General features: G+C 50.0%; 1 protein-coding gene across 1 annotated transcript; it reads left to right on the forward strand.

Annotated features, from left to right (window-relative positions):
* Positions 1 to 1028: 1028 nt before the first annotated feature.
* Positions 1029 to 14149, forward strand: LOC120042182 (transmembrane protein 41A-B-like). The gene is given in 6 exon segments (XM_038987052.1): positions 1029 to 1193; positions 1195 to 1271; positions 6467 to 6617; positions 7307 to 7468; positions 10615 to 10753; positions 13363 to 14149. Coding segments are annotated over 6 exon segments (861 nt in total). The 5' UTR covers positions 1029 to 1106; the 3' UTR covers positions 13608 to 14149.
* The last annotated feature ends 3159 nt before the right edge of the window (positions 14150 to 17308 follow it).

Below are 17308 nucleotides of genomic sequence, written 5' to 3' on the forward strand. Positions count from 1 at the left end.
GATAATACCTTCATCATACACCAGCTGTTGTAGTGCAGAGAAACAAGATAATACCTTCATCATACACCAGCTGTTGTAGTGCAGAGAAACAATATAATACCTTCATCATACACCAGCTGTTGTAGTGCAGAGAAACAAGATAATACCTTCATCATACACCAGCTGTTGTAGTGCAGAGAAACAATATAATACCTTCATCATACACCAGCTGTTGGAGTGCAGAGAAACAAGATAATACCTTCATCATACCCCAGCTGTTGTAGTGCAGAGAAACAAGATAATACCTTCATCATACACCAGCTGTTGTAGTGCAGAGAAACAAGATAATACCTTCATCATACACCAGCTGGTGTAGTGCAGAGAAACAAGATAATACCTTCATCATACACCAGCTGTTGTGGTGCAGAGAAACAAGATAATACCTTCATCATACACCAGCTGTTGTAGTGCAGAGAAACAAGATAATACCTTCATCATACACCAGCTGTTGTAGTGCAGAGAAACAATATAATACCTTCATCATACACCAGCTGTTGTAGTGCAGAGAAACAAGATAATACCTTCATCATACACCAGCTGTTGTAGTGCAGAGAAACAAGATAATACCTTCATCATACACCAGCTGGTGTGGTACAGAGAAACAATATAATACCTTCATCATACACCAGCTGTTGTAGTGCAGAGAAACAAGATAATACCTTCATCATACACCAGCTGGTGTGGCACAGAGAAACAAGATAATACCTTCATCATACACCAGCTGTTGTAGTGCAGAGAAACAAGATAATACCTTCATCATACACCAGCTGTTGTAGTGCAGAGAAACAAGCTTGTTGCCCAAAAACATCCTTTGGTGTAGAGAGAGCCAACTGTAGTTTATAACATCAAGGTCCAGACAAAGATCCTCAGTACTCTAGTCTGGCAGTTGACCCGTGCACCACCAGAGAGAGCACGAGGCTGCCCTCTAGTGAAGATACAGTTGAAAGCATTCCAGGACCACAGGGCAACTGTCGGAAGTTATTCTGTGACGTTCACTTCTCAACACCGACACGGGAGTCGGTCACCGAACAAGCCTTTCTGATAGGAGGTCGGTGTAGCGCGTAGCAATGGGTTCCATTTCGGGTTTATTATCTGTGGTAGGAGCGGCAACTTTATACCTCTATCTCCTGTCCTCTTTCCTGCCGCCCGGACCGCCAACATCTTCACCGGCGACATGAGTTAAACAACGAGAGCGCAGAGGGAGACGGGGACGTGGAAGTTGTAGAGTACAGGTAGCCAGCCTCAACAGATCTGTAGCTACAATTTGGCAGATGTCGCAAGACTTTTCAGCTATTAGCATAATAATTATAGGCTACAGCAGCTGCCTGCTTGTACAATGACACTTTCTAGGACATGTTTACGTATACAACGTTACAAATAAGTCAATATATAGCCACTTCCACAGTGTTATATTCGGGGTAATAATAGCATAGTGACATCACCATTTATGTAATAGATCTGATGTAACATTAAAGTCTCAGAGTACTCCCAGAGTGGTTATCTGTTTGATTATGATGTTGATAAGTGTATTGACAGACAGCGCAGAGTCCATGGAGGTGCTGTAGTAATCACTGCGTTTGGCAGCATCTCATTTCCCTCAGATGATTGCACGACAAGTTATGAAAATGGCCTCATTAAACACCTGACTGTCAGTGTATGCTAATTCAGAGGAAACGTCACAGCTGGTTGCTGTTCTCTCAAAGTATTTGTCCTTGCTGATGGTGTTTGAGAGCATTAGGTGATTGATTACATTACAGTAGTTCCTGTTTTCAGATGATGTTCCTATTGGCCTACTCTAAACCCCTGTGTGTCTCATCCAGCCCCACCTTCTCTCCTACGTCTATGGTTTCTGCCCCGGTGGAGACCTGGCCGTGGCCTCTCTTGGCTGGCTTAGGTTCACTTGGCCTGAAATACTGTGCTCCTCAGTCTGATGAGTATGAGAACATACAGCTCTGACCTAACCCTGGAGAGGACACACTTGTCTTGGTTGGCGTTATGCCATGGTCCCATCATATTTCATCCTACCTAATTATAAAGGAGTTTCAGGACCCTGGCGTCATGTTAATCAGCCCTGTACACTCCTATTAGAGAACAGACATGCAGAGGTGATGGTAGACGGAGGTGGATGGACAGCCTGGACAGGAGGACACCACTGGGTCTCTATGGTCTCCTGCCAGGTCCACCACCGGACGGTTCTGATGAGGTGCTACCCAGGACATAACACTGGACACGGTGTGCTGAGGGATACACACCGGACGGTTCTGATGAGGTGCTACCCAGGACATAACACTGGACACAGTTGGCTGAGGGATACACACCGGATGGTTCTGATGAGGTGCTACCCAGGACATAACACTGGACACAGTTGGCTGAGGGATACACACCGGACGGTTCTGATGAGGTGCTACCCAGGACATAACACTGGACACGGTGTGCTGAGGGATACACACCGGACGGTTCTGATGAGGTGCTACCCAGGACATAACTGGACACGATGTGCTGAGGGATACACACCGGACGGTTCTGATGAGGTGCTACCCAGGACATAACACTGGACACGGTGTGCTGAGGAATACACACCGGACGGTTCTGATGAGGTGCTACCCAGGACATAACACTGGACACGGTGTGCTGAGGGATACACACCGGACGGTTCTGATGAGGTGCTACCCAGGACATAACACTGGGCACGGTGTGCTGAGGGATACACACCGGACGGTTCTGATGAGGTGCTACCCAGAACATAACACTGGACACGATGTGCTGAGGGATACACACCGGACGGTTCTGATGAGGTGCTACCCAGGACATAACACTGGACACGGTGTGCTGCGGGATACACACCGGACGGTTCTGATGAGGTGCTACCCAGGACATAACACTGGACACTGTGCTGAGGGATACACACCGGACGGTTCTGATGAGGTGCTACCCAGGACATAACACTGGACACGGTGTGCTGCGGGATACACACCGGACGGTTCTGATGAGGTGCTACCCAGGACATAACACTGGACACTGTGCTGAGGGATACACACCGGACGGTTCTGATGAGGTGCTACCCAGGACATAACACTGGACACGGTGTGCTGCGGGATACACACCGGACGGTTCTGATGAGGTGCTACCCAGGACATAACACTGGACACAGTTGGCTGAGGGATACATACCGGACGGTTCTGATGAGGTGCTACCCAGGACATAACACTGGACACAGTTGGCTGAGGGATACACACCGGACGGTTCTGATGAGGTGCTACCCAGGACATAACACTGGACACGGTGTGCTGAGGGATACACACCGGACGGTTCTGATGAGGTGCTACCCAGGACATAACACTGGACACAGTTGGCTGAGGGATACACACCGGACGGTTCTGATGAGGTGCTACCCAGGACATAACACTGGACACAGTTGGCTGAGGGATACACACCGGACGGTTCTGATGAGGTGCTACCCAGGACATAACACTGGACACAGTTGGCTGAGGGATACACACCGGACGGTTCTGATGAGGTGCTACCCAGGACATAACACTGGACACGATGTGCTGAGGGATACACACCGGACGGTTCTGATGAGGTGCTACCCAGAACATAACACTGGACACGATGTGCTGAGGGATACACACCGGACGGTTCTGATGAGGTGCTACCCAGGACATAACACTGGACACGGTGTGCTGAGGGATACACACCGGACGGTTCTGATGAGGTGCTACCCAGGACATAACTGGACACGGTGTGCTGAGGAATACACACCGGACGGTTCTGATGAGGTGCTACCCAGGACACGATGTGCTGAGGGATACACACCGGACGGTTCTGATGAGGTGCTACCCAGGACATAACACTGGACACTGTGCTGAGGGATACACACCGGGCGGTTCTGATGAGGTGCTACCCAGGACATAACACTGGACACGATGTGCTGAGGGATACACACCGGACGGTTCTGATGAGGTGCTACCCAGGACATAACTGGACACGGTGTGCTGAGGAATACACACCGGACGGTTCTGATGAGGTGCTACCCAGGACACGATGTGCTGAGGGATACACACCGGACGGTTCTGATGAGGTGCTACCCAGGACATAACACTGGACACGGTGTGCTGAGGGATACACACCGGACGGTTCTGATGAGGTGCTACCCAGGACATAACACTGGGCACGGTGTGCTGAGGGATACACACCGGACGGTTCTGATGAGGTGCTACCCAGGACATAACACTGGACACGATGTGCTGAGGGATACACACCGGACGGTTCTGATGAGGTGCTACCCAGGACATAACACTGGTGTGCTGCGGGATACACACCGGACGGTTCTGATGAGGTGCTACCCAGGACATAACACTGGACACGGTGCTGAGGGATACACACCGGACGGTTCTGATGAGGTGCTACCCAGGACATAACACTGGACACGGTGTGCTGTGGGATACACACCGGACGGTTCTGATGAGGTGCTACCCAGGACATAACACTGGACACTGTGCTGAGGGATACACACCGGACGGTTCTGATGAGGTGCTACCCAGGACATAACACTGGACACGGTGTGCTGCGGGATACACACCGGACGGTTCTGATGAGGTGCTACCCAGGACATAACACTGGACACAGTTGGCTGAGGGATACACACCGGACGGTTCTGATGAGGTGCTACCCAGGACATAACACTGGACACGGTGTGCTGAGGGATACACACCGGACGGTTCTGATGAGGTGCTACCCAGGACATAACACTGGACACAGTTGGCTGAGGGATACACACCGGACGGTTCTGATGAGGTGCTACCCAGGACATAACACTGGACACAGTTGGCTGAGGGATACACACCGGACGGTTCTGATGAGGTGCTACCCAGGACATAACACTGGACACAGTTGGCTGAGGGATACACACCGGACGGTTCTGATGAGGTGCTACCCAGGACATAACACTGGACACGATGTGCTGAGGGATACACACCGGACGGTTCTGATGAGGTGCTACCCAGAACATAACACTGGACACGATGTGCTGAGGGATACACACCGGACGGTTCTGATGAGGTGCTACCCAGGACATAACACTGGACACGATGTGCTGAGGGATACACACCGGACGGTTCTGATGAGGTGCTACCCAGGACATAACACTGGACACGGTGTGCTGAGGAATACACATCTGAGATCCTAACCACAGTGGCTTTGCCTTCCATTCATCCCATACAGCTCAACCATTAGATGTGATACTAGCAGCTTAGGTTTCATGGTTTATGGTTCATTCTGTCTGTGTCACGGCTGAGGAGCCTGATACTTCCAGCATCGAAACTAGCAGAGGCAGAAATCCCAGAGCAAAAGCCTCTATTTCTGTCCCATATCCTGTTTCATACTCTCTCTCTCTAACACGTCCCTCTCTCTCCGCCATCTGGAAACCTCTCCCTCTCTCTCTCATGCCTGCACACGGGCACCAGCCATGCCCACTTTAGTCTGTGTTTGACCTGTCTATGATGTCAGATTAGGGTATCCCCAGATTCCCAATACTCTAGAGAGTCAAGTTTAGACTAGTCATACACCAGCAGACTGGGGGCTGAGCATTATGTCTTCCCTATATGACTACAACTATGGCTGTCTGTACTACGGCTGTGTATACTATGGCTGTATCTACTATGGCTGTGTATACTATGGCTGTGTGTACTACGGCTGTCTATACTACGGCTGTGTGTACTATGGCAGTATATACTATGGCTGTGTATACAGCTGTATACTGTATACAGCCATAGTATACACAGCCATAGTATATACAGCCGTAGTATGTCTGTACTGTGTGTACTATGGCTGGCTATAACCTATAACCCCTTCCTATAACCTATAATCCCTTCCTATAATTTATAACCCCTTCCTATAACCTTTAACCCCTTCCTGTAATTTATAACCTATAACCCCTTCCTATAACCTGTAACCCCTTCCTATAACTTATAACCTATAACCCCTTCCTATAACCTATAATCCCTTCCTATAACTTATAACCTATAACCCCTTCCTATAACCTATAATCCCTTCCTATAATTTATAACCCCTTCCTATAACCTTTAACCCCTTCCTGTAATTTATAACCTATAACCCCTTCCTATAACCTGTAACCGTTTCCTATAACTTATAACCTATAACCCCTTCCTATAACACCTTCCTATGACCTATAAACCCTTCCTATAACCTATAACCCCTTCCTATGACCTATAACCCCTTCCTATGGCCTTCGCCTGTGTTACCTTAAATGCTCTGTCCTCAGTGTCCTCAATTCCCTTTTGAAGAAAAAATATATAAACTTTTCCCCTGGTGCAAACAGTAACTAGGTGCCACTATTTAGGTCTAAATCTGACACGAGTATTAGGAACCATGTTATCTGATGTTGCTGGTGTTTGTTTCCCTCCAGACTGAAGTTCCCGTCGGACCTGGATGAGCTGAGGGAGCTGGCTGAGATGCTGCAGTTCTATAAGACAGAACACACAGGCTACGTGGTGCTGCTGTTCTGTAGTGCCTACCTCTACAAACAGTCCTTCGCCATCCCTGGCTCCTCCTTCCTGGTGAGAGGGACTAACATTACACCCATCCACGGAACACACACACTTTGTTTCCAAGTGTCCATGCCCCTATGACCAGAACCTCCATCCGTGGTCAGAACAGCCTGCCTCCTGACACTCACCAGCAGGGGTGTAAAGTACTTAAGTAAAAATACTTTAAAGTACTGCTTAAGTCGTTTTTTTAGGTATCTGTACTTTACTATTTATATTTCATGACAACTTTTATTTCACTACATTCCTAAAGAAAATAATGTTGTTTTTACTCCATACATTTTTCCTGACACCCAAAAGTTACATTTTGAATGCTTAGCAGGACAGGAAAATGGTCCAATTCACACACTTATCCCTACTGCCTCTGATCTGGCGGACTCACTAAACACACATGCTTCATTTGTAAATAATGTCGGAGTGTTGGAGTGTGCCCCTGGCTATCTATAGATAAACAAACTAGAACATTGTGTTGTCTGGTTTGCTTAATATAAGCAATTTGAAATGATTTATATGTTTTCAGTTAACTTTTGGTACTTAAGTATATTTAAAACCATATTCTTTGACTTTTACTCAAGTAGTATTTTACTGGGTGTCTTTCACTTGAGTCATTTTCTATGAAGGTATCTTTACTTTTACTCAAGTATGACAATTGGGTACTTTTCCCACCAGTGCTCACCATGCTCATCCCCTGTGCTTCCCAGAACATGCTGGCGGGGGCGCTGTTTGGTCCATGGCAGGGTCTGGTCCTGGCCTGTCTTCTGACCACCACCGGCTCTACCTTCTGTTACCTGCTCTCCGCTGCCTTCGGGAAGAGCTACATCATACGCCTGTTCCCTGACAAGGTGGACAGGCTGCAGAACAAGGTGAGAGAGAGAGACCGAGTATGTTGTTCCAGACCACAGTACCATGGGGTTGTTGGAGGAGGGTGTAGGACTGGTACAGGACCCTTCCTATACCACATGTCCTTTGATTACAATTCTCTAAAGATACATTAGAGGTGTGTGTGTGTGTGTGTGTGTGTGTGTGTGTGTGTGTGTGTGTGTGTGTGTGTGTGTGTGTGTGTGTGTGTGTGTGTGTGTGTGTGTGTGTCCTCTTACAGTGTCCTTGGCTTACACATTAGGTTAGACAGGTGTAACAGCTGTCCAGTGAAGACTGGTCTGATCACCAGTGTAACAGATGTGATCGTACTTCGTAACTCTCTTGGGTTTTTGGTTTGTAAAGAACAGACTGTTCAGCCAGCGGTCCCAGTTGATTGGTGATTATTCTGACGATAGACATCAGGAAACACATGTTCAGGACAACACTATGTTGATCGCTGCAGATTTGTGAATCGTCTGTTGGCATGGAAATAACTGAATTAGAGCATGCTGGGTAACTCTCTCTTACAGCAATATCATAGAAAAGTGCATCCCAGGAAGCCACCAATATCTAACACACAAATATACACTGAACTAAAATATAAACGCAACATGTAAAGTGTTGGTCCCATGTTTCATGAGCTGAAATAAGATACTGGACATTTTCCATATGCACAAAAAGCTTATTTTTCTCAAATTTTGTACGCATATTTGTTTATATCCCCATTAGTGAACGTTTCTCCTTTGCCAAGATAATCCATCCACCTGACAGGTGTGGCATATCAAGAAGCTGATTAAACAGCTTGATCATTACAAATGTGCACCTTGTGCTGGGGACAATAAAAGGCCATAGAAGTATATAATGTATAAAATGCACTATTTCAGAATGTGACCTCCCCCTATCTGCAAGCATGACCAATGGCATAACACCTTATTAATATGTAAATTCAACCAACCAATAGGAATACATAAACAGTGTCAAGGGAAACATAACTAAGCGTGTTACACAGGGTAAGAATTCAGAATGCCATGTGTTCTTTTAGTGTTGGGACTTTAGTAATATCCCTCCAATCATTCATTAATAAGTACATTTAAAATTACAGTTCTCTCTTCCTCTTTACTTCCTCCATTCTCCCACCCCCTCTCCTTCCCTCTCTACCTCCTCCTCTCTCCCACCCCCTCTCTACCTCCTCCTCTCTCCCATCCCCTCTCCACCTCCTCCTCTCTCCCACCCCCTCTCCTTCCCCCTCTCCTTCCCTCTCTCCCATCCCCTCTCCTTCCCTCTCTACCTCCTTCGTTCTCCCACCCCCTCTCCTCCTCTCTCCCATCCCCTCTCCTCCTCTCTCCCACCCCCTCTCCTCCTCTCTCCCATCCTTCTCCCTCTCCTCCTCTCTCCCATTATTTCCCCTCTCCTTCCCTCTCCCATCCCCTCTCCTTCCCTCTCTACCTCCTCCTCTCTCCCACCCCCTCTCCTCCTCTCTCCCACCCCCCCTCCTCCTCTCTCCCACCCCCCTCTCCTTCCCTCTCCCACCCCCTCTCCTCCCCTCTCCCATCCCCTCCCCTCCCCTCTCCCATCCCCTCTCCTATCCTCTTCCATCCCCTCTCCTCTCCTCTCTCATCCCCTCTCCTCTCCCCTCTCCTATCCTCTCCCATCCCCTCTCCTATCCTCTTCCATCCCCTCTCCTCTCCTCTCCCATCCCCTCTCCTCTCCTCTCCCATCCCCTCTCCTCTCCCATCCCCTCTCCTTCCCTCTCCCATCCCCTCTCCTCCTCTCCCCCACCCCCCCTCCTCCTCTCTCCCACCTCCTCTCTCCCACCCCCCCTCCTTCTCTCTCCCATCCCTCTCCTTCCCTCTCCCATCCCCTCTCCTTCCCTCTCCCATCCCCTCTCCTTCCCTCTCCCATCCCCTCTCCTTCCCTCTCCTCCCCCCTCCTTCCCTCTCCCATCCCCTCTCCTTCCCTCTCCCATCCCCTCTCCTTCCCTCTCCCATCCTTCTCCCTCTCCTCCTCTCTCCCATCCCCTCTCCTTCCCTCTCTCCCATCCCCTCTCCTTCCCTCTCCCATCCCCTCTCCTTCCCTCTCCTCCCCTCTCCTTCCCTCTCCCATCCCCTCTCCTTCCCTCTCCCATCCCCTCTCCTTCCCTCTCTCCCATCCCCTCTCCTTCCCTCTCTCCCATCCCCTCTCCTTCCCTCTCCCATCCCCTCTCCTTCCCTCTCCCATCCTTCTCCCTCTCCTCCTCTCTCCCATCCCCTCTCCTTCCCTCTCTCCCATCCCCTCTCCTTCCCTCTCCTCCCCTCTCCTTCCCTCTCCTCCCCTCTCCTTCCCTCTCCTCCCCTCTCCTTCCCTCTCCCCCCCTCTCCTTCCCTCTCCCCTCCTCTCCTTCCCTCTCTCCCACCCCCTCTCTCCCACCCCCCCACCTCCTCTCTCCCACCCCCCCACCTCCTCTCTCCCACCCCCCCTCCTCCTCTCTCCCACCCCCCCTCCTCCTCTCTCCCATTATTTCCCCTCTCCTTCCCTCTCCCATCCCCCCTCCCCCTCTCTCCCATCCCCTCTCCTTCCCTCTCCCACCCCCCCCCTCCTCTCTCCCTCCTCCTCTCTCCCACCCCCCCTCCTCCTCTCTCCCACCCCCCCCCTCCTCTCTCCCCCCTCCTCTCTCCCACCCCCCCTCCTCCTCTCTCCACCCCCCCTCCCCCTCTCTCCCATCCTCTCTCCTCCTCTCTCCCACCCCCCCCTCCTCTCTCCCTCCTCCTCTCTCCCACCCCCCCTCCTCCTCTCTCCCACCCCCCCCCTCCTCTCTCCCCCCTCCTCTCTCCCACCCCCCCTCCTCCTCTCTCCCACCCCCCCTCCCCCTCTCTCTCCCATCCTCTCTCCTCCTCTCTCCCACCCCCCCCCCTCTCCTCTCTCCCTCCTCCTCTCTCCCACCCCCCCTCCTCCTCTCTCCCACCCCCCCCCTCCTCTCTCCCCCCTCCTCTCTCCCACCCCCCCTCCTCCTCTCTCCCACCCCCCCTCCCCCTCTCTCCCATCCTCTCTCCTCCTCTCTCCCACCCCCTCTCCTCCTCCTCTCTCCCACCCCCCCACCTCCTCTCTCCCACCTCCTCTCTCCCATCCCCCCTCCCCCTCTCTCCCACCCCCCCCCCCCTCCTCTCTCCGTCAGGTGGAGGAGAACCGTAGCAGTCTGTTCTTCTTCCTCCTGTTCCTGCGGTTCTTCCCCATGACTCCTAACTGGTTCCTGAACGTCACGTCCCCCATCCTAAACATCCCCGTCTCCATGTTCTTCTTCTCCGTACTCATCGGTGAGAAACAGACGCAGCACTGCCACGCAACGCAACACAACACCACACAACACACAGGACTATTATATAATACTACTACGAATGACACTCGCATGATACATCATTTTGCTTAAGACGTGAAGACTTTCATTAGCTGACTGAGTTAATGTCTAGGCTTTAGCTCAGAATGCTAACACAGTCTCTCCCTTGTTATTTTGAAGTACTACTTCAACAGATGTCATTAATTACCAAAGCCAGATGTATCATGTCCACCTTTACTGTTCCGAACTCTCCCTCCTCCCATATCGCCTTTATCTAGGAGGTCTAACCCAGTCTCTCCTCTCCTTCCCCAGGTCTAGTGTTTATCTAGGAGGTCTAACCCAGTCTCTCCTCTCCTTCTCCAGGTCTAGTGTTTATCTAGAAGGTCTAACCCAGTCTCTCCTCTCCTTCCCCAGGTCTAGTGTTTATCTAGGAGGTCTAACCCAGTCTCTCCTCTCCTTCTCCAGGTCTAGTGTTTATCTAGAAGGTCTAACCCAGTCTCTCCTCTCCTTCCCCAGGTCTAGTGTTTATCTAGGTCTAACCCAGTCTCTCCTCTCCTTCTCCAGGTCTAGTGTTTATCTAGGAGGTCTAACCCAGTCTCTCCTCTCCTTCATCAGGTCTAGTGTTTATCTAGGAGGTCTAACCCAGTCTCTCCTCTCCTTCTCCAGGTCTAGTGTTTATCTAGGTCTAACCCAGTCTCTCCTCTCCTTCTCTAGGTCTAGTGTTTATCTAGGAGGTCTAACCCAGTCTCTCCTCTCCTTCCCCAGGTCTAGTGTTTATCTAGGAGGTTTAACCCAGTCTCTCCTCTCCTTCTCCAGGTCTAGTGTTTATCTAGAAGGTCTAACCCAGTCTCTCCTCTCCTTCCCCAGGTCTAGTGTTTATCTAGGAGGTCTAACTCAGTCTCTCCTCTCCTTCTCCAGGTCTAGTGTTTATCTAGGAGGTCTAACCCAGTCTCTCCTCTCCTTCCCCAGGTCTAGTGTTTATCTAGGTCTAACCCAGTCTCTCCTCTCCTTCTCCAGGTCTAGTGTTTATCTAGGAGGTCTAACCCAGTCTCTCCTCTCCTTCCCCAGGTCTAGTGTTTATCTAGGAGGTTTAACCCAGTCTCTCCTCTCCTTCCCCAGGTCTAGTGTTTATCTAGGTCTAACCCAGTCTCTCCTCTCCTTCTCCAGGTCTAGTGTTTATCTAGGAGGTCTAACCCAGTCTCTCCTCTCCTTCCCCAGGTCTAGTGTTTATCTAGGTCTAACCCAGTCTCTCCTCTCCTTCTCCAGGTCTAGTGTTTATCTAGGAGGTCTAACCCAGTCTCTCCTCTCCTTCTCCAGGTCTAGTGTTTATCTAGGAGGTCTAACCCAGTCTCTCCTCTCCTTCCCCAGGTCTAGTGTTTATCTAGGAGGTCTAACCCAGTCTCTCCTCTCCTTCTCCAGGTCTAGTGTTTATCTAGGAGGTCTAACCCAGTCTCTCCTCTCCTTCCCCAGGTCTAGTGTTTATCTAGGAGGTCTAACCCAGTCTCTCCTCTCCTTCTCCAGGTCTAGTGTTTATCTAGGAGGTCTAACCCAGTCTCTCCTCTCCTTCCCCAGGTCTAGTGTTTATCTAGGAGGTCTAACCCAGTCTCTCCTCTCCTTCTCCAGGTCTAGTGTTTATCTAGGAGGTCTAACCCAGTCTCTCATCTCCTTCTCCAGGTCTAGTGTTTATCTAGGAGGTCTAACCCAGTCTCTCCTCTCCTTCTCCAGGTCTAGTGATTATCTAGGAGGTCTAACCCAGTCTCTCCTCTCCTTCCCCAGGTCTAGTGTTTATCTAGGAGGTCTAACCCAGTCTCTCCTCTCCTTCTCCAGGTCTAGTGTTTATCTAGGAGGTCTAACCCAGTCTCTCCTCTCCTTCTCCAGGTCTAGTGATTATCTAGGAGGTCTAACCCAGTCTCTCCTCTCCTTCCCCAGGTCTAGTGTTTATCTAGGAGGTCTAACCCAGTCTCTCCTCTCCTTCTCCAGGTCTAGTGTTTATCTAGGAGGTCTAACCCAGTCTCTCCTCTCCTTCCCCAGGTCTAGTGTTTATCTAGGAGGTCTAACCCAGTCTCTCCTCTCCTTCTCCAGGTCTAGTGTTTATCTAGGAGGTCTAACCCAGTCTCTCCTCTCCTTCCCCAGGTCTAGTGTTTATCTAGGAGGTCTAACCCAGTCTCTCCTCTCCTTCTCCAGGTCTAGTGTTTATCTAGGAGGTCTAACCCAGTCTCTCATCTCCTTCTCCAGGTCTAGTGTTTATCTAGGAGGTCTAACCCAGTCTCTCCTCTCCTTCTCCAGGTCTAGTGATTATCTAGGAGGTCTAACCCAGTCTCTCCTCTCCTTCCCCAGGTCTAGTGTTTATCTAGGAGGTCTAACCCAGTCTCTCCTCTCCTTCTCCAGGTCTAGTGTTTATCTAGGAGGTCTAACCCAGTCTCTCCTCTCCTTCTCCAGGTCTAGTGATTATCTAGGTCTAACCCAGTCTCTCCTCTCCTTCCCCAGGTCTAGTGTTTATCTAGGAGGTCTAACCCAGTCTCTCCTCTCCTTCTCCAGGTCTAGTGTTTATCTAGGAGATCTAACCCAGTCTCTCCTCTCCTTCATCAGGTTTGATCCCGTATAACTTCATCTGCGTGCGGACAGGCTCCATCCTGTCAGAGATCTCTTCCCTGGATGATATCTTCTCCTGGGGGACACTGCTACAGCTGTTGGCCATCGCCTGTGTGGCCCTGCTTCCCGGAGCCCTTATCAAGCGCTATCGCCAGAACCATCTCCAACTGGACGGGCTGCAGCAGAATGGAGGACACAGACAGAACCAGGGACAAGCAGCTGATGACAGAAAGAGGAGATGACCCTCCTGAAATACAGTCATCCTGGGTCTGATTGAACTTTACTGACCCTGCTGGACTGGATTGGCCACTATCTCTACAGCTTTACATAGGGGACTTTAGACTTTTTTTTAGGGGAGAGAAACGTCTTCACTGCCACTATGCCGAGGATACTTAAAGGTCATGAACAGTCAGAATCATGTTTTTCCATGAAATTTGATGATATTTGGATGAAACCAGATCAAAGTATGATGACCAAAGTATGAAAAATGACTGTTGCTCCTACATTGATCAAGGTTGGCCATAAAGATACTGGTCTCCTCCCCCATGTCAAACACTTGGATTCAGGAGGCGGGATTATTGAGGGAAAAGGGGTGACATCACCCTAACTCTCATTTTAATACACCAATGGTAACATATTCTCTTACCTAATTTAAATAAGTACCGCCTTGTTACCAACATCGGAGAAGGCGTGTTTGCGGAGGGGCGTGGTTTATACAGCTAATCTAATGGTGCAAAATTGGACTGTAAGGTGTCAGCAAATATAATTAAAAGCTTATACTATTCATCTATGGTCGAGATATTTATGTCTCCCCTTTCATCTGTCTGGTGTTGCTGGTCTTCAAGCATGGAACAAAGGGTGAGGGGGCAGTTGTAATTCAACACATCCGTCAGTGCAGCTGTGAACTGCACCAGCAGAGACATGCCAAATTATGACATTTCAATGTTTCACCTGATTTGTGTTTCACCTGATTTGCTAGGGCTGATTTTACTGCAACACTGCAGTCCAGTTTGACATTAGGGGTTTCAAAGAGCTGTCAGTCAAGGCCAGCTCATGAATATTAGACCCCTGCCCACTCCGCCTGTCTTTTCAAACTTCCTGATAGTTAGCCGAGAAGAAAAATGACTTTTTCTTCAAATGTTGAGCATTTTAATCCCCAAAATATATCATGGGTGATATTTTAGTCGGTTAAAAGGCCGTTTTACATGGGAATCTGAATGACTATTTGAGATGGATGCACTTTGAACTGTCTGTGACTGTGAACATGAGCACCTATTCAGAAAATGTGTGAAGTTAAGGTTAATCATTTGGTTTGTAAATGTACTATTGATTTTCACAAGTAGCCTAATCTATACCCAGTGGAATGCAGCTAGATTTAGGTTTCCAAGGCTTTAACAGAGAGGACATAATGCGTGGTGTTGTGAGGGAAGTTATTGTAGACCCAACTGGTAGTAATTTCATTCTGTGTTGTCTTACTTCCTGCTAGCTGTGGAACGTGTCACTCCCAATAATAGCAGCCCATCATGGGGGCTTGTGATGTCACCTGGGATACAGGGTAAAGGAACAGCACCTCATCTTGTGACATCACCTGCGATCATACAGGGTAACAGTTCATCTGGTGTCTCAGTACTGTAGTGTAAACCAGGCCATACAGGGTAACAGTTCATCTGGTGTCTCAGTACTGTAGTGTAAACCAGGCCATACAGGGTAACAGTACACCTGGTGTCTCAGTACTGTAGTGTAAACCAGGCCATACAGGGTAACAGTTCATCTGGTGCCTCAGTACTGTAGTGTAAACCAGGCCATACAGAGTAACATTACATCTGGTGTCTCAGTACTGTAGTGTAAACCAGGCCATACAGGGTAACGGTACATCTGGTGCCTCAGTACTGTAGTGTAAACCAGGCCATACAGGGTAACATTACATCTGGTGTCTCAGTACTGTAGTGTAAACCAGGCCATACAGGGTAACAGTACATCTGGTGTCTCAGTACTGTAGTGTAAACCAGGCCATACAGGGTAACAGTACATCTTGTGTCTCAGTACTGTAGTGTAAACCGGGCCATACAGGGTAACAGTACACCTGGTGTCTCAGTACTGTAGTGTAAACCAGGGTAACAGTACATCTGGTGTCTCAGTACTGTAAACCACAGGCCTTTCTATGCTTCCACAAAGCTGTCTTTTACAGCTGAATACTGGTCTTGTTTCATCAAATCAACAATTAGAAGCTTTTGATTTGTTTCTTTGACAGACATCATGAGTTTCTTATTCACATAGTTTATTTCGGCAGTAGTTAGTGGTAATGATATAGCCATTATGCAACCCTGCTTGACATGTACAAGTCAGTCAGTCACCCAGTCAGTAAGTCACGCAGCCAGTCACCCAGTCAGTCAGTCAGTTACCAAGTCAGTCAGTCACCCACCCAGTCAGTCAGCCAGTCACCCAGTCAGTCAGTCACCCACCCAGTCAGTCAGTCACCCACCCAGTCAGTTACCCAGTCAGTCACCCACCCAGCCAGCCAGTCAGTCAGTTACCCAGTCAGTCAGTCACCCACCCACCTAGTCAGTCAGTCAGTTACCCAGTCAGTCAGTCACCCACCCAGTCAGTCAGTCACCCACCCAGTCAGTTACCCAGTCAGTCACCCACCCAGCCAGCCAGTCAGTCAGTTACCCAGTCAGTCAGTCACCCACCCACCCAGTCAGTCAGTCAGTTACCCAGTCAGTCAGTCACCCACCCAGTCAGTAAGTCACCCAGCCAGTCACCCAGTCACCCACCCAGTCAGTCAGTCAGTTACCCAGTCAGTCAGTCACCCACCCAGCCAGCCAGTCACACAGCCAGTCACCCACCCAGTCAGTCAGTCACCCAGTCAGTCAGTCAGTCACACAGCCAGCCAGTCACGCAGCCAGTCACCCACCCAGTCAGTCAGTCACGCAGCCAGCCAGTCACCCACCAAGTCAGTCAGTCAGTCAGTCACCCACCCAGCCAGCCAGTCACCCAGTCAGTCAGTCAGTCACCCAGCCAGCCAGTCAGTCAGTCAGTCAGCCAGCCAGTAACACAAGCAGATGTGTGTGTTCTTCTCACATGCTAGTCATGCAGCAGCATTGAGGTAGACAGCCCATAGCATCAGTGATTTTCAATGAAAATACCACATTCAACAAGTAGTAACACACACAGCACCTCATCCTACAAGGCTGAGGCAGTCCGGCTAAACCCACAGCACCTCATCCTACAAGGCTGAGGCAGGCAGTCAGGCTAAACCCACAGCATCTCATCCTACACGGCTGAGTCAGTCAGGCTAAACCCACAGCATCTCATCCTACAAGGCTGAGGCAGTCAGGCTAAACCCACAGCACCTCATCCTACAAGGCTGAGGCAGTCAGGCTAAACCCACAGCACCTCATCCTACAAGGCTGAGGCAGTCAGGCTAAACCCACAGCACCTCATCCTACAAGGCTGAGGCAGTCAGGCTAAACTCACAGCACCTCATCCTACAAGGCTGAGGCAGTCAGGCTAAACCCACAGCACCTCATCCTACAAGGCTGAGGCAGTCAGGCTGAACCCACAGCACCTCATCCTACAAGGCTGAGGCAGGCAGTCAGGCTAAACCCACAGCACCTCATCCTACAAGGCTGAGGCAGTCAGGCTAAACCCACAGCACCTCATCCTACAAGGCTGAGGCAGTCAGGCTAAACCCACAGCATCTCATCCTACAAGGCTGAGGCAGTCAGGCTAAACCCACAGCACCTCATCCTACAAGGCTGAGGCAGTCAGGCTAAACCCACAGCACCTCATCCTACAAGGCTGAGGCAGTCAGGCTAAACCCACAGCATCTCATCCTACAAGGCTGAGGCAGTCAGGCTAAACCCACAGCATCTCATCCTACAAGGCTGAGGCAGTCAGGCTAAACCCACAGCACCTCATCCTACAAGGCTGAGGCAGTCAG

This window comes from Salvelinus namaycush, unplaced genomic scaffold, assembly GCF_016432855.1.
Source record: "Salvelinus namaycush isolate Seneca unplaced genomic scaffold, SaNama_1.0 Scaffold629, whole genome shotgun sequence".
In the NCBI taxonomy this organism is placed as follows: domain Eukaryota; kingdom Metazoa; phylum Chordata; class Actinopteri; order Salmoniformes; family Salmonidae; genus Salvelinus; species Salvelinus namaycush.